The sequence below is a fragment of the Python bivittatus genome, unplaced genomic scaffold (genome assembly GCF_059951505.1).
Source record: "Python bivittatus isolate LINGU-HERP-01145 unplaced genomic scaffold, Pbiv_v1 ctg000070_np1212, whole genome shotgun sequence".
Lineage (NCBI taxonomy): Eukaryota > Metazoa > Chordata > Lepidosauria > Squamata > Pythonidae > Python > Python bivittatus.
This window is the reverse complement of record NW_028277034.1, coordinates 7,657,572-7,672,217: the sequence shown is the minus strand read 5'-3', so window position 1 is coordinate 7,672,217 and position 14,646 is coordinate 7,657,572. Positions and strand designations below refer to the sequence as shown.

Sequence of the window (14,646 nt, the reverse complement as noted above, 5' to 3'; positions counted from 1 at the left end):
GTAAAAAATTATAACATCTTAGCAAAAATATACAAGTTAAAAACTACAAAAAGTTAAAACTAAAAAGGCAGAGAGAGCATCCTCAAGCTGCCAGCTACCCCCAGCTCTGTGAGCCCCCATTGGGTCTCCATACAAGTTGGCAGAGGCAGATCTTGACACCCTTTCAACAGGCCAACAGAGTGGGGGCCAACTTCACCTCAGGGGACAAGGTTCTTGTCCCGGACCCCGCCAGTCGGAATTCTTTGGGCGATGGGGTCTATAACCCTGCCGGACTGGGTGGGATGGGTTGATGTATTTGGTTGATGTAAATAGAATATTCCTGTGAACTGTATGGATCGGGCTATAGATCATAATACGTTTGAGATATGGTATGATACTTAGGAAAAAGCTAATTTCAGCATGGACCAAATTGGAGGTTGCCCACTTTTATTCAGAGCCTCACCTTTGCCAAAATTTGTGTTTCCCACATACAAATAAAAAAAACCCATAAAAACTTGTTGTAATGGTTTTCTTTTTCTGCAGAATGGGATAAAATTTGTCAGAATATTACATAATCAGGAAAGGCTGCCTATTTTTAGATAAGTAAAAGAAGGTGAGTTCCTTTAAGTTCTTACTTTTATTTTATTGAGAAAAATCCTTGCAACTTTGTTGTTCAGGGGCTGAATTACAGTAGGTGGCATTTACAAGCATCATCGCAGCTCCAGTGGCAATATATCTTACTGCATTTCAAAAAGGTAATTTTGGTGCAAGACTTCTTTACAAATTTGTGTGAAGGATTTATTCAGCTATCTCCTATTCCTTAAGGTAGGAGAGTGGCAATGGATAAGAAAAAAGGGAGGCACTCAATGAGTTTTGTGGTGGCATGGAAAAGAAAGTCCAAGGCAGAACAGATGATGATCTAAGCTTTATGAAAACTACCAGCAGCTGTGACTCAGTTAACTATTATCTGGGATTAATAGATAGATCTGTTAGTTACTTGACTCCATGTCTCTTTCCCTCCTCCACATCCTTACATTTTCCAGAAAAATATACATTTTTAGAGACATATGGCTGCATTTGCACAACACATTAGACTGGAACTGGAGTGGTCTATGATACAGCAGGTTATAAGAACTCACCTATTATCTATTATCAGTGTGAACTGGTCCATCACACTGAGCCATAACATAGTTTATTTGCTTGAGCATAATGGCAGGATGAGTTGCCCTGATGGACATGTGTGTTGCAAACTGTAGTCACCTGGGCTTCCTTTCTTGGACACAAAAATTACATTTTCCTAAACCAGGATTAGGGTTTAGCATGCTGTGTGAGCCCATTATCAGCTGCCTTCTGCAATCCTACAGAGTGCCAAATCACTCAAAAAGGTTTTTGATTTCATTTGAGTTATGTGGTGGTAGGGGTTCCACTCTCTTAAACAGCCACATACATGTTCTGAAGTAGTCAGTTTCAAATTGTTATTTAGGTTTTGACTAACTCCAATTGACATCCCTAGTTTAAGGTTCAAGCTTTGGTTATGGGAAGATATTCAGCTAACAGTAATGGTTCTGTATTTGATAAGAAAGCTTCAGCCTTCCATAGAAATGTATCAGTCATGCTTAATCTGGTTTACAGGTAAGATGGAGACATGGTTGCTTGGGGACCCAGTCAGCCTGGATGGGGATGTGTGTGATTCTTCCTTAAGAAGGATGATCATAACATGACTGAGTGCTGATGACCGAGTAGTGCCTGGCAATGCCTTTACCAGTTTCAACTGATACATCTTTTCTGGAAGAAACAGTCTGTCTACTATTGGTGCTCTGGTAACTCCAGAGCTGTTTACTGTAATGCATTTGGTATAGTAATATCTCTGAAAATAATCCAGAAGTTTAAGTTGGTCCCAAATGCTTTTAGAATGTTGTCTGTCAGTAATGCATGTCCATTGAAAGACAAGATTTAATTTTTAAAATAAAATGTATTGATAAAACCCCAGCCTCTCTGATCTGCATTTGCTACCTGTTTCTAGGATAAATTCAAAGTGATGCCCTTCACATTAAGATCCTAAATGGCTTGGGAAGACAGTTTTAATAAATACTTTCTCCCCAATGATACTTATTTTATATAGATGGACCTGTTCCTTGCTGAATGAAGTGTGCAGTGGCCATATTAAACAGGGTCTTTTCAACTGTGTACTACTCTCTACTCTCTGTAAAACTTTAGGGCAAGAGTGACTTGTGCTGGGTCAAGGGAGACCCCTCTCTCCTGAGGCTGCTCCCTGTCTACTAAATCCCTCCCCCTGCCACTGCTTACCACCCACAGTATTTTGCCTGAATCTCCTTCAAGTACCTCAAGAAGGAAATGTCTGTGAAGGTGAGAATGAAGGTGGTATATAGACTGATCTTTTTGGTACTTCTGCAGCAGAACTTGCTCCACTTTCCCCATTCTCTACCCTTCTCCCCCAAATAGGAAAGCCAGGGCACAGTTAAAGCTGGCAGGGGTTGATGGAAAGGGTTTAGAGCCAATGGGAGGTGATGTCTCCCTGCAAAGAGACATGAAGAATATGAGAAGGTGATGGAGAGGCAAGGAAGACAATCTCCAGAAGATGCATTAGCAATTATACAGATTATTGTTTCCATCTGATCATGGTTCAAGGTGATGGCTTTAACATTTCACTTTAACATTCTTTGTGTGATTTATATTCAGATTTGGCAGAAGATAAAGTACTCTGGAGTCCTTGGGGTTCTCTGAGCTTGGTTCTTTTCTTACAAATGTTTCATTACCCAGCTAGGTAACATCTTCAGTGCTGGAATAGGATGGGGTTTGCTCTCTGTTTATATACTGTGGCATGCCCTGCCAGTGTTGGTGGGGATGGGGGTTTTGTTTTGTTCCTCTGTTGTTTAGTTCCTTGATTAGGGTATTGTTTACTTCTTGCTTGTGTGCTTGGTGGTAATCTCAGCTTATCTGGGTGATGATTGCTGGTGAGGATGATGTTCTGGTCTTTTGTTTTCTTTTCTATTGTCTCTTTTGAATAGTGTGTAGATGCTGTTTACGTGTCTGTTGATAGCTGCCTTGTCTGAATACCAAGCTTCCAAGAATTCCCTTGCATTTTTGGATTTAGCTTGGTCTAAAATGCTGACAGTTTCCCAGTTAAAACTATGGTTCAGTCTGTCCATGTGTTGTGAGTTTAAGGAGTTTTCATCATGTCTTCTGACTGCTAGTTGGTGCTCATGGATGCGCTCTGCCAGCCTTCTGCCTGTCTGTCCTACAAAGTGTTTGTTACAGTCCTTACACTGTATGTTGTAGATGACTCCTGTTTTTTCTTCTTGTGCTACTGGGTCTTTTGGTTTACTTAAGATGTTTTGGAGGGCTTTAGTTGGTTTGTGTGCTACGGAGATGCCATGTGGTTGTAATAGTCTGTTGGTGGTGTCTGAGACGTTTCTGATGTATGGCAGTGTGATCCTTTCACAGCTTGTGTTGGTTGTGTTGTAGTAGGTTGGGTGGTCAGGCAGTTTTTGATAAAGTTGCGTGGATATCTATTTTGTTGGAAGATGTTGTATAGGTGGTCTGTTTCCTTTTTCTGCTATTCTGGGTTGCTGCAATGCATTTGTGCTCAATTGAATAATGCTTTTACACAGCTCCTCTTGTGGGAGGTTGGGTTGTTACTTTGGTAATGGAGTACTTGATTAGTGTGGGTTGTCTTCCAATAAACTTGGGTTTCTAATTTACTGTTGTTTCCTCTGCTGATGAGGATATCCAGAAAGGGTAGCGTGTTGTTTTCTTCCTCTCTGGTGAATTGTATTCCTTTGAAGATGTTGTTGATGGTTTCATATGTCTTCTCTAGTTGTTCCTTTTTTATTATAACAAAGGTGTCATCTACATACCAGATCCATACTTTAGGTTGTATGTGTGAAAGTGCTATAGCTTCTAAGTGTTGCATTACAATCTCTGCTATGAGTCCTGACAGTGGTGATCCCATGGGTGTGCCTCTGATTTGTTGGTATATTTGTCCATCAAACTGAAAATAGGTAGTGAGGCAGAGGTTGATGAGGTCCATGATTTTGGGTATTTTGATCTGGGTGTATTTGGTTAGGTGGGGTGGGTTGTGTAGTACTGCTGATATGGATTCTTTCGCTAGTTCTGCATTTATGGACGTAAAGAGTGCTGTGATATCAAGTGCTCTAGAGTCTATAGAAGGAGTTTTAAATTTTTTCAGGCTGTGGAATCTGTTAGTGAAAAAAAAATCTGAACAGCTGATCAAGAAGCAAAACTCCAGTGACAGAAAATTGGCTGCATTCAAGTGAACTTTTTTTCTTTTGCCCTTTGTCTCACACAGACCCCATCAAGTTCTTATAGAACTTGAGGTTCCATGACGGAATGCAGTTTGAATAACCCCGGTCTATAGGACTGCAATCCAATGTGCACTTTCTTTGGGATTAAGCTTGGGTGAACTCAGAGGGAATTGATTTCAATTAAATACTAGACAACCTGTGACCCATTGGGTCATCGTTTCAGGGATATTTCCTAAGCAAAGAAACAGAATGACCAAGGGCAAAAAAGCAGTGAGAGTGGGAGTGACTTACGACTTGCTGCCAGCTTCCCCACTGACTTTGCTTGTGGGAAACTGGCAGGGAGCGTCAGAAATCTGCCTCCCTCCCTTCCTCCCTCCCTCCCTTTCCACATATTTGTGCCATTTGCCCTCCCCTCACAATGCTCAGAAGCCTCCTCCTCCTCCTTGGCTGACCTGTGGAACTGCCTGACACTTTGCTGGGGGGAGGTGAAACAAAGGCAGCCATGGACCATGAGAAAAACTGTACCCCTGCTCCTCATTCTGGTGTGTCCCCAAGGGCCCCCTCCCTCAACAGAAGAAGAGGGCTCCCCCATTGACCACTAGCACTCCTCAGCCAGCCCTCCCTCGCCAGCAGGCATCTAAGTTGCTCCCTCATCCTTCCCTCAACACCCACTGTCTGCTGTTAAGAGATTTAAAATTTCAGCCTTGATTCCAAAGCAGCCAATTGCTGCTTACCTGTCGGGCCTTGCTGTCAGCCAATTGGGCACAGGAGCCAGAGGGAGGCAGGAAAGAAGTGGAGAATCCCTCCCTCCCTCCCTCCCTCCCTCCCTCCTTTCCTTTCCTTTCCTTCCCTCCCTCCCTCCATATAATATAGGCTTGCACCATTTGACTTCCCCTCATGATCCTCAGGAGAGCCCCAGTGAAGCCTCCTCCTCGACTGACCCGCGGAACTGCCTGCCACTTTGCTGGGGGAGATGGAACAAAGGGAGCTGCAGACCATGAGGAATACTGCACCCCCGCTCCCCATTCTGGCATGTCCCCAAGGGCCCCATCCCTTGAGGGAGGACAAGGGCTCACCAGTCAACCATCAGCACCCCCCAGCCAGCCCTACCTTGCCAGCAGGCATCCAGGTCGCTCCCTCATCCTTCCCTCAATGCCCACCACCATTAAGAGATTTCAAATTTCTGCCTCATTTCCAAAGCAGCCAATCGCCACTCACCCATCGGGCCTTGCTGCCAGACAATTGGGTGCAGGGGACAGAGGGAGGTGAGAAAGAGGTTCAAGATATGCCCATGATGATCACATGACTTGAGGTGACTGTGGCAGTATGGTAGTGCAGCAGTGTTGAAGCAGCCACAAATTCCCCAAATTTCAATCCCATGGGAATAATGTGTCCCAGATTTTGGACACATTCTGTAAGTTAGCCCATTTGAGGTACCTTGGTTCAAAAATTGTTGCCCTATGACACATCGTTTCACCCAGTTGAAGGTTACAGACATGAGAGTTTTAGTAGTATATAGATTTACAGAATAATAGTCTGTTTAATTTTTTGTAAGAGAAAAAACGTAAATACCTAAACGTGTACTGAAATCATTGAATGAATCTTGATGATATTCCAAAAACATTTGAAATATTAGCTATCAGTTCAGAAGCATCGTCCTTCTTCATACTATATATGTTCCAATAAATGGCTTTCTAAATTTATTCAGCAAAGATTTTTCTTTAAATGAAGTCAGTAGTTCCTCTGCAGCAGGATTAGCCCCAGTTCAGAGGTGGAACATTGAAGAAGCAAGAAGCTCTTTGAAGTTTTTGCATGGTAAGCTTATTACCAGAACTTCCATGTTGTTTTTTTAATTTTTTACTATGTTTTTCTGTTTTTTTATAATGTAAACTTCTGGAAGTCATTTTCTGGGCCCAGAGATATATAACAGAATAATTAAATATTAAAAATGATTTTGTGGCATATGGTCTAATATCTATTATAGCATATTAGTAGAAGAAGACAAGTTTACCTGCAACTCTATGGAACTGGATTATACATTTTTAGGCAGCTTGGCATATATACAAGCATTTTCAAATCAGTGTTTTTTCAGTATGCCATATTTATATATTTACTTTAAAATAAGGAATATAAGTTATGTTGGTATTGATCTGAGAAAAAGCTTTATAGATATCTGTCAATATGAGACATAAAAACTGATCCTATCTATGGCTGCTTCCAGACAGACTTTTTACCATGCAATGTCATCATGACAATTTCATGAGTGACAGAAACATCCTTTTGATGATAGCTTGTATTTTAACTTCCTTTCAATATCCCCCCTCTCCCTTGAATGATGACAACCCATTTAGGCAGAACGACCTGAATAGGTTATCAGAAGGATGCATCATAAGTGCAAAAATAGAATCCTAGAATGGAAGGACTGGAAGGGATCCTGGAGACCATGTAGTTCTCAGTGCAGGAATCATAGTATAACACAGTCAGAGGAACAAGTCTGAATTATGGCTGTTTTGAGGAGAGAGGCTTTGATGTCCCCAATTTTCTCCTGTAAGCATCCAAGTCATTCTGACAATGTAGATATATAGAAATGTTTCTCACATTTGTGCATCCATATATGTAAAAAAAATAAAATACAGCTGAATTCTGGAATTTCAGAACTTCAAAGTATTAGAGCTGCAACTTTAAAGCACTTGCTTCTACCTATCCATTGACATTTCATGAGCAGAATTTAAGGAACATTTTTTCTTTGTCAGCCAGAATTAAATTTGATTTATAGGGTTAATTTCATTTACACACAAATTATAGGATGCTTCACCTGTTGCTGTACATCTGTTTAGAAATAGATACACTGAATTACTTCACATTATTACTAACCACTGAAAACCCAAATACTGTACATCACAGACATATTCTACCCACTGATATGGATAGGATACTGTGCACTTCTGTAAAATATAGCTCACTTAGAATGTAACTGTATTTTGTAGTTCCACAGCCAAGGAAAAAAATGGCAATATGAAAAAGAGGGTCCATTAATGCTTATTGCTCCAAGTGAGCAGAGGAGACTCCATCATTTATATGCAAGACTGGACATCATTTTGCATTTAGCCTCCTTGGGTTTTTTAACATTTTTTTACAAGTAAGTGCACCATCACTTTAAAGCATTCCTTTAAAAATTAGTTTAAAAGAGGTAAGTTGTTAACAAAACAATTTTTAAAAGTCATTTCCCTTCCTATGGTTAGGAAGGGAAAGGAAGGCACAAGGCAAGGTTAACATACTGTATTTATTTAACACCCTCCTGCACTGACAAGCAAAAAAGAGATTTGGGGAGAGTTAAAAAAATACAGCATTTCCCTATCTCTGCAAGTCTTCAACAGGAGACGTCCAAAGCAGCTAATAATGTATGTCTGGAGCCCTCATTGTTAGTCTAAGCAGAGATGCAACGTTAGAAGTCAGAAGCAACAGCAAACCTATCTCCTTAATATGCCATAACGTTTCCAGCACCCGGACACCCTCACCCCTGTCATATCCAGTTTGCACGTGTCCTTTCTAGCTTTCATTGCCAGCCTGAACCCGCACCTTGTTGGAGCCTGTCCTGGACCAGACACAATTCTCTGGCAGGAGGAAAAAAGAAGCAAATAAACAAACTCAGTGGTATAAAAAAAGAATCGCCTTGCAGGTGCCTGCAGCTGGCGGTTAACACAGACAGTAAGAGGATCAACTCCTTCTCCACTGGCTGGAGGGAAAAAAAATAAAGCTCCTACATTTACTATTCAAAGTTTAGTTAATTTGGATGATAACGGTTAGTTTCTAATCCCTTTGTGCAGGGCTGAATATACTGAGACCTACCAGCTTTCTGAAAGGACATCTCTCGCCAACAGAGCAGCACTCAGGAGCGTCCCTAGGCTGGTTCGAGCAAGGCCCGCTGTTTCTGAAAACGTTTTGCAAGGGTTTGTTTAGTCACCCACCAGGTTGCAGACAAAACAGGTTGCAGACAAAACACTGAGAAGGAAACATTTCTTTGGCTGGTATTTCATCACGAGAGGAGAATCCCAATTTGCATTTTGCCATGAATGCAGTTAAAAGAACAAGAAAACAGTTAAATGAAAGGATATCATGTGGCACTTTTTAAACTAAACTAATAATAACAGAGATGAGCGTTAATCTGTTTTAAAGGAAGAGAAGAGAACCTGCAAAATGTGACCCTGAAACTAAGAGCTTGAAATCAAGAGCAAGTCATAATATTTCTCTGGAATAGGCTCCATTTCCAGAATGACTGGATCAAAGTCTGGGCTCTGGCACATCTCTCCAAATTTCTCTGGGTTTTTTTTATATGAGCGGGCAAACCTACGGTTGCATTCTGGATCGCATTTGTTTCTCAGTCAAAATATCAAATGAAGTAGTTCGGAGGCGGGGGGGGGGTGTCCTTGTGCCATGCAGAAAGGAGGTGCCACTGCAAGTTGAAAGGGATCTGAAAATGCGCATGGAGGTTTTGGTGAGGAAAAGGACCCACCTTCTACAGTGAATTTCCTCAGATTCCTGTTGGAGTGTTTCCCATATTTTCCTCATCAGGCTTTCAAAATAAATAAAGCAACTTTCCCCAGCATCCATTCTCTCCCCCTCGACGCCCCCCTTGGACAAATCTGTTGCCCCCCAAAACGAGAGTCCTTTGCGCTCTCAAGGCAAGAGGCGCGGCTGCCAGAGCAGAGGCCCTTGGAAAAAAGTGAACAATGCTGTGAAAATATGTTTGCAGAAAATAGACAATTGTTGGATTAGACGTATTCAAGTATGAAATAATGCCTTTTTGTGTAAAAACTTCAGCAATGTGCATGTACAAAAGTTCCCTGTGGCAGTTACTTGCTCCCTTTGTGAGCGTTGCGCTTTGGCGTCTCCACTTGGCGCGTTTCACTCCAAGCCCCTTTAAACGCGATTGTTTCTTTCTTTCTCATGACATTTACCGGATCAAAACATGCTGTTAATTCGATCAGAAAGCTTTACCCTCCCTAACAATACCACAATAATTTCTCCTGAAGTTTGTTAAATTGACCAAAATTAGGCAAATGAATAGGTGCAGGTGACACCGCATAATGCGCTCCCGGAGCAGCTGCGATTCCCTCTTTATTTTGCCCCTCTTTTCTTTGACCCGCATTATTAAAATTTAGGCCCAATGAAACCATTCACACTTTTCAATGGGACATTTTCCTATAGGATAATAGGCTACAAATTGAGCCTCTCCAAAGGCGGGGAGGGTGGAGGAGGGGGGAAACAACAAGATGGAGACATACACACCATAGGAAAAAGGACGGTCGTGTGCCAAGGTTTGAAGGAGCCTCCCTGGGTCTGCTGAGGGGAGGAGAGAAATTTAAAAAGGGGGGAGGGGGGTCTTGTGCCACCCTCCAGTCCCCACACCTGCTGGGGTGTCCTCGCCACATAAAGCGATAGAAACAAAAAAGCCTCGCTGCCATCTCTCATAAAGATGGACGTGTCACCAAGTCGTGTGAGAAAAGCCTGAGAACAAACGGACCCACTCCGTCTCCAAGGGCTCTTCCTTGAACTGGGCGGAACAGCCTATTAAGGGCTTACTTAATTACTTTAATGACTCTGGACAGGCTTTAAAATCAGTCGGCGCTTGGACGGGGAAGGGAGGCGGCGAGGGGGTGGGGGAAAGAGGTCCCTGGGATTTGTAAACAGGCGGTCGTGTGAGAGACCGACCAGGCGTTTGGGGGCTTTGAAGACGGGCGCTGGTGTTTCACAACCTGCCGGCGCGCTACTGCGCTCCACTTGTTGCTCCAGCAGCCCTGCGCTGGCCGTTGCCATGCAAATGCTCTTGGGGGCCAATCACGTGTCGTTGAAGGGCCACGTGGAGTGACAAAGCTGATCTGTCGTCCTCCCCTCACCCTCCCCTAGTCTGCAGGGGGAAAACACCCTGTACATACACACATTTTAAGAAAACCTTATCTTTAATGCATGCCTTCTCCTAATGCTGCTTTCCCTAATCCTATGGAAGCAGGCAGGCCATGAATATCGCCCCCTCCCTCGCCTTAGAAATGATCGCTTTATAAACCGCCTCTTCGAAGTTAGGGCTCCGCAATCCACCTGGGCCACTTGAGCGGAGATCTTGGGTGTCTTCTGCTAGCTTTCCCCCACCGGCTTCTTGCCACGATGTCTTCAAAACTTAAGGAACGGAAAGTGAGTTGGCGCTTTTGGCGCTGCCCCGCGCACTTAAGGCCGAGCTCAGCCTTCTCCAGCGAACCTGCTGGCTTTTAACCTCGGCCATTGACTTTGTGGCTTTAGAAGAGGGTGGAGTGGAGTGGGGTGGGTGTGTGGGGTGACACGCAGCACCAGACAGACAAACCAACGGAAATAACACTTCGAAAGGACCCTTTTCAGGTTGGGCAGCTGATACGAGCCTGTCATGCCCCTGGGTGACCCAGTCATTCAGCCGGTCTTGTATTCTCTCGTCCTGTCGCATTTTTTTCCTTTCCTTTCCTTTCCTTTCCTTTCCTTTCCTTTCCTTTCCTTTCCTTTCCTTTCCTTTCCTTTCCTCTGCATTCCTTTCCGGTGTGAATGGGATACCACTGAGTTATCATTGGTTACTGCCGAAAAGACACACTCACTCACTTTCTCTCCAAAGTTTTAACAGGGGATGGAGAGTTTAATTCTAGAATTCCCACGATCCTGATTTTAAAAGAGGATTTCGACGGGGAACTATAAAAAAGGTGAAGCGCAGATGGATACCCGAAAGCATCGAGTAACGTTTAAATGGTCTGACGATAATACAAGGGCCGACGGGACTCCACCCGGTTTGATTTATCTTCCCGCTTGTCCGTTCCTCGGGTATTTATCCTGCACCACTGATATGTTTTCCAGAAGATCCCCATTTCGCACAAAGTGATCGAAAAGAGGAGAAGGGACCGGATCAACCGCTGTCTAAACGAGCTGGGGAAAACCGTGCCCATGGCTTTGGCCAAACAGGTACGTGCGCGTTTCCCAGCAAGAAACTCCCGGGAGCTTCCCAGAGAAAACACGCAGCAAGTGACACGGGTGGCCTTGATTAGAGCCGGCAGGAACCATTTTTTGGCTCGAGTGCTCGAACGGGAAACCGCGATTCCGATTCGCAGTGGGGAGCCCGAGTTGAGGCGTAGGAATGGAACGCCCTTTTCGTTCTGTGCCATGGCAGGGTTTTTTCCTTCTGTCCCTTCGCGCCGGATTCGACTTCTCCTGAAATGCTGCTCTTGATCCCTTGCAGAGTTCCGGCAAGCTAGAGAAAGCGGAGATCCTGGAGATGACGGTGCAATACCTGAGGGCCCTTCACTCTGCGGATTTCCCTCGGGGAAGAGAAAAGGGTAGGCGCGCCCGTCGCGGGCGGTGCGTCCCGGCGCTTGGCAGCAAGCAGGCGGGCCGGGCGGCCGGCGCAGAGAGCGGCGCGGGCAGATTTGAGGGCACCCTGGGTCGAAGTGAGGCTGAGGCAGCGCGTCATGAGAACACTATCTTAGATTCAGTTAATCTAATCTTTAAAATGCCAGACGATCCTTTCTCTTACCACGGATTAAATTTGGTACCTCTCTGGGATGAAATACACACTTTGCCTTGCTAGGGCCAGCCCCATTTTGCTGTCTGATGTGAAGAGCCAGATTGCCCTTCCCTGCCTTTCTCTGACCACATGACTCTTAGATGACACCAGCTGGGTTCACACACCACAACATCATGGCTTGTTTTACCCCGGTTTATTGACAAGCCACTATAGACTTTTTCACTTGAAATGCTAAGCAATAAACCAGGGTTTATTTACCTCAATGGCTTGGTTTGCATATTGTCTTAACTCAAACCCAACCCCCGCCCCCCTCCAAAAACAGAAAAAACACACCATCATGGTTCTGTGTGATAGGATAATCCAGCCAGAGTCCTCCATCACACCAGAGAACAGGAAATTCAAGACTGTGATTGAGTTGCCCCCCTACAGGCTCTGAGGGGCTCAGCTAAAGAGCGGCTTCATCTTAACCCCTTCCCGAGTCCCTAAGCTTTAGCATTTGCTCCTCTCTGGGGTGTCCTGAAGGATTCCAGTGGATGAAAGAATAAATGAACAAGCCTTTGGCATGAGTAACATTATTGTGATTTTTTTAGAATGGTTAAGTATTGTTTTAAGGGTTAGATAAATTAATAGAATGGAGTCAATGCACAGGTGAGAGGCAGTTCACTGCATGTGAGCTTCTGCGATTGGACTTTGATGGAGGCAAAGACAGTGTGGTCGGCTAGATGGACACTTGATTGGATCCAGCATTTGTTAAATGTCCAATATTCATCCATTTTAAATAGACTAAAATAAAGCCTTTTGAGATGAATACATGTTTTATGGTGGTACAAACTTCTAAGGACTACAGCACCCTTGTCACTTGGTCAACTTTGTGATGTGTTAACCCTCGGTAGATGCGTATTTTGTGTGTGTATACACACACAGTATGTATATTTTGTACATGTATACACACATGGTATTTTATTTTGAGATAAAATAAACTCCATTCAGTCTAGATTAGTATTTCTCAACCTTAGAAACTTTTAAGATGTGCTGGCTGGGGAATTCTGGGAGTTGAAGTCCACACATCTTAAAGTTGCCAAGGTTGAGAAACACTGCTCTGGATGGTTTCATGTCTCTTTGTATATAGAGAAAGCCACCGTCCCTTTGTGCGAAGGGAAGCAGAGCGATCTGGTGTAAAGGCCAGGGCTTCATGGAAGGGAAGGAGAGTTGGGGGGGGGGGGGGCTAGTACAGTATGACATTGCTGATTGAACAGTTATTTTAAATTTTGATTAATTCTGTCTTCTTGAAGGTCTAAATGTGTTAGTCTACAATGTCCATCTTTCTGGCTGGCTTGAGTGAGGCTGGTAGTTGTTGTTGTCCACATATCTGAAAAGAACCATGTTGGGAAAGTCTGGGACAGACATAGATTGAGATTATGCTTGTATAAGTGGTATAAACTTTCTGTTAAGAGGATCTGAGTGAGGCTTTTTCATCTAATGATCAGCTGTGTGGTTGTAATTTCTGACTCTGCTGGAAACCCATTAAATGTCATTGTCACACTGCCTTCCATAGATACCTTCACTGATACCACTAACTTGGAGGCCTCCCACATGGCATGATTTGGGTACTGTCAGTTTCAGAAATTAGCCTACTAAGTTAAAAAGAAAAAAGTTTTTGCTAATTTATTGCTACACATGGAAAGAATTATACTGAAATATAAATCCCATAAATGCAAAACCATACATCCCCAAAGCCAAGCATATAATGCTATTTGTTTCTTTCTTTCTAGCAGAACTTCTAGCTGAGTTTGCCAACTACTTCTATTATGGCTATCATGAATGCATGAAGAATCTAGTTCATTACCTGACCACAGTGGAGAGGATGGAGACCAAAGATACCAAGTATGCCCGGATCCTGGCTTTCTTGCAATCCAAAGCTCACTTTATCACGGAACCTCTCTTTACTTCACTGGGATCTCTTCCAGAGCCAGACTTCTCCTACCAGCTTCCCCCAGCTCCAGACTGCTTGGGTCAAGGCACTAATGACCCTGTTTTCTCACAGGGGTCTGGGTATGGCCACTTCTCCTGGCATGGCTCCACCAGAAATCCCACCATTCCTTACATTCCCAATACTACTATGCCCCTCACCAGTCCAGGACAGCAGCGCAACACTTTCTTGCCATCAGTACAAGGTCTGGACCGCCACTACCTTAACCTGATTGGCCATTCCCACCCCAACACGTTTAGCCTGCCTCCTGGCCAACATCCATCTGTGTTGTAGCCTACATCTCAGATGTTCACTTTGTTATCCAAAGAGGGCTCCCATATCTTTCATGGCTGAACAGAGGATTGAATGGCTTCTTCTGACATGTTATTCCTGAAGGCAAAGAACATCTTTAAGCCCATTAGTTATCTGAAGAGAATATATTACCTTGCACCACAAAGGTCCTCCCATAACTGTAAACAGACATGTAACTAATGGTGGGGAAAGAATAAATTACTGGGGGAAGAAGGTGTGTATGCCTGAGATGTCTTTATTCATTCTATTATTCAGCTCTTCTAATTGCTCCAATAGTATATTGTTTGCTTTCTGAAAGAATATCAATAAAGCTGCAGAGAGCTGTACTGCTATTAAGGAAGAGAGAGGGGAGATGCCTGTGCTGAATGAGTATATCTGCCATCCTACTCATGAAAATCAGTGGAGTTTTATACTGACAAGAGGAGTAATTTTATACAGTAACCTTTAACTACAATACTGTATTCTTTGAGATGGAATGGGAAAACTCCAGCATGTCATTTTATGGTCCATTCTGCACATGCAGGTGGTGCTCATCTTAGAGTACCCCCCCACCGCCGCCGCCCCTA

The 14,646-nt window shown here is 43.7% G+C and overlaps 1 protein-coding gene across 4 annotated transcripts; it reads left to right on the top strand.

Moving 5' to 3' along the window:
• The first annotated feature begins 10,110 nt into the window (after nt 1-10,110).
• On the top strand, nt 10,111-14,291 carry HELT (helt bHLH transcription factor). 4 transcript variants are annotated; one of them, XM_015890633.3, is made up of 4 exons: nt 10,111-10,454; nt 11,136-11,240; nt 11,515-11,611; nt 13,572-14,291. In XM_015890633.3, the coding sequence occupies exons 1-4, from the start codon at nt 10,428-10,430 to the stop codon at nt 14,060-14,062; spliced, it is 720 nt and encodes a 239-aa protein (XP_015746119.1). In that variant the 5' UTR covers nt 10,111-10,427; the 3' UTR covers nt 14,063-14,291. The 4 variants fall into 4 exon arrangements, with proteins under 4 accessions (XP_015746119.1, XP_007442162.1, XP_087989383.1 ...); XM_007442100.3 differs by having other exon boundaries at nt 10,119-10,454; nt 13,575-14,291; XM_088133257.1 differs by lacking the exon at nt 10,111-10,454 and adding an exon at nt 10,595-10,655.
• The last annotated feature ends 355 nt before the right edge of the window (nt 14,292-14,646 follow it).

What these genes read in the sequence shown, in the direction of transcription:
- HELT (XM_015890633.3), top strand. Translation starts at nt 10,428, where the DNA reads ATGTCTTCAAAACTTAAGGAACGGAAA. An exon ending in CCATGGCTTTGGCCAAACAG is followed by an intron (nt 11,241 to 11,514) that starts GTACGTGCGCGT and finishes GATCCCTTGCAG; the next exon opens with AGTTCCGGCAAGCTAGAGAA. An exon ending in CCCTCGGGGAAGAGAAAAGG is followed by an intron (nt 11,612 to 13,571) that starts GTAGGCGCGCCC and finishes CTTTCTTTCTAG; the next exon opens with CAGAACTTCTAGCTGAGTTT.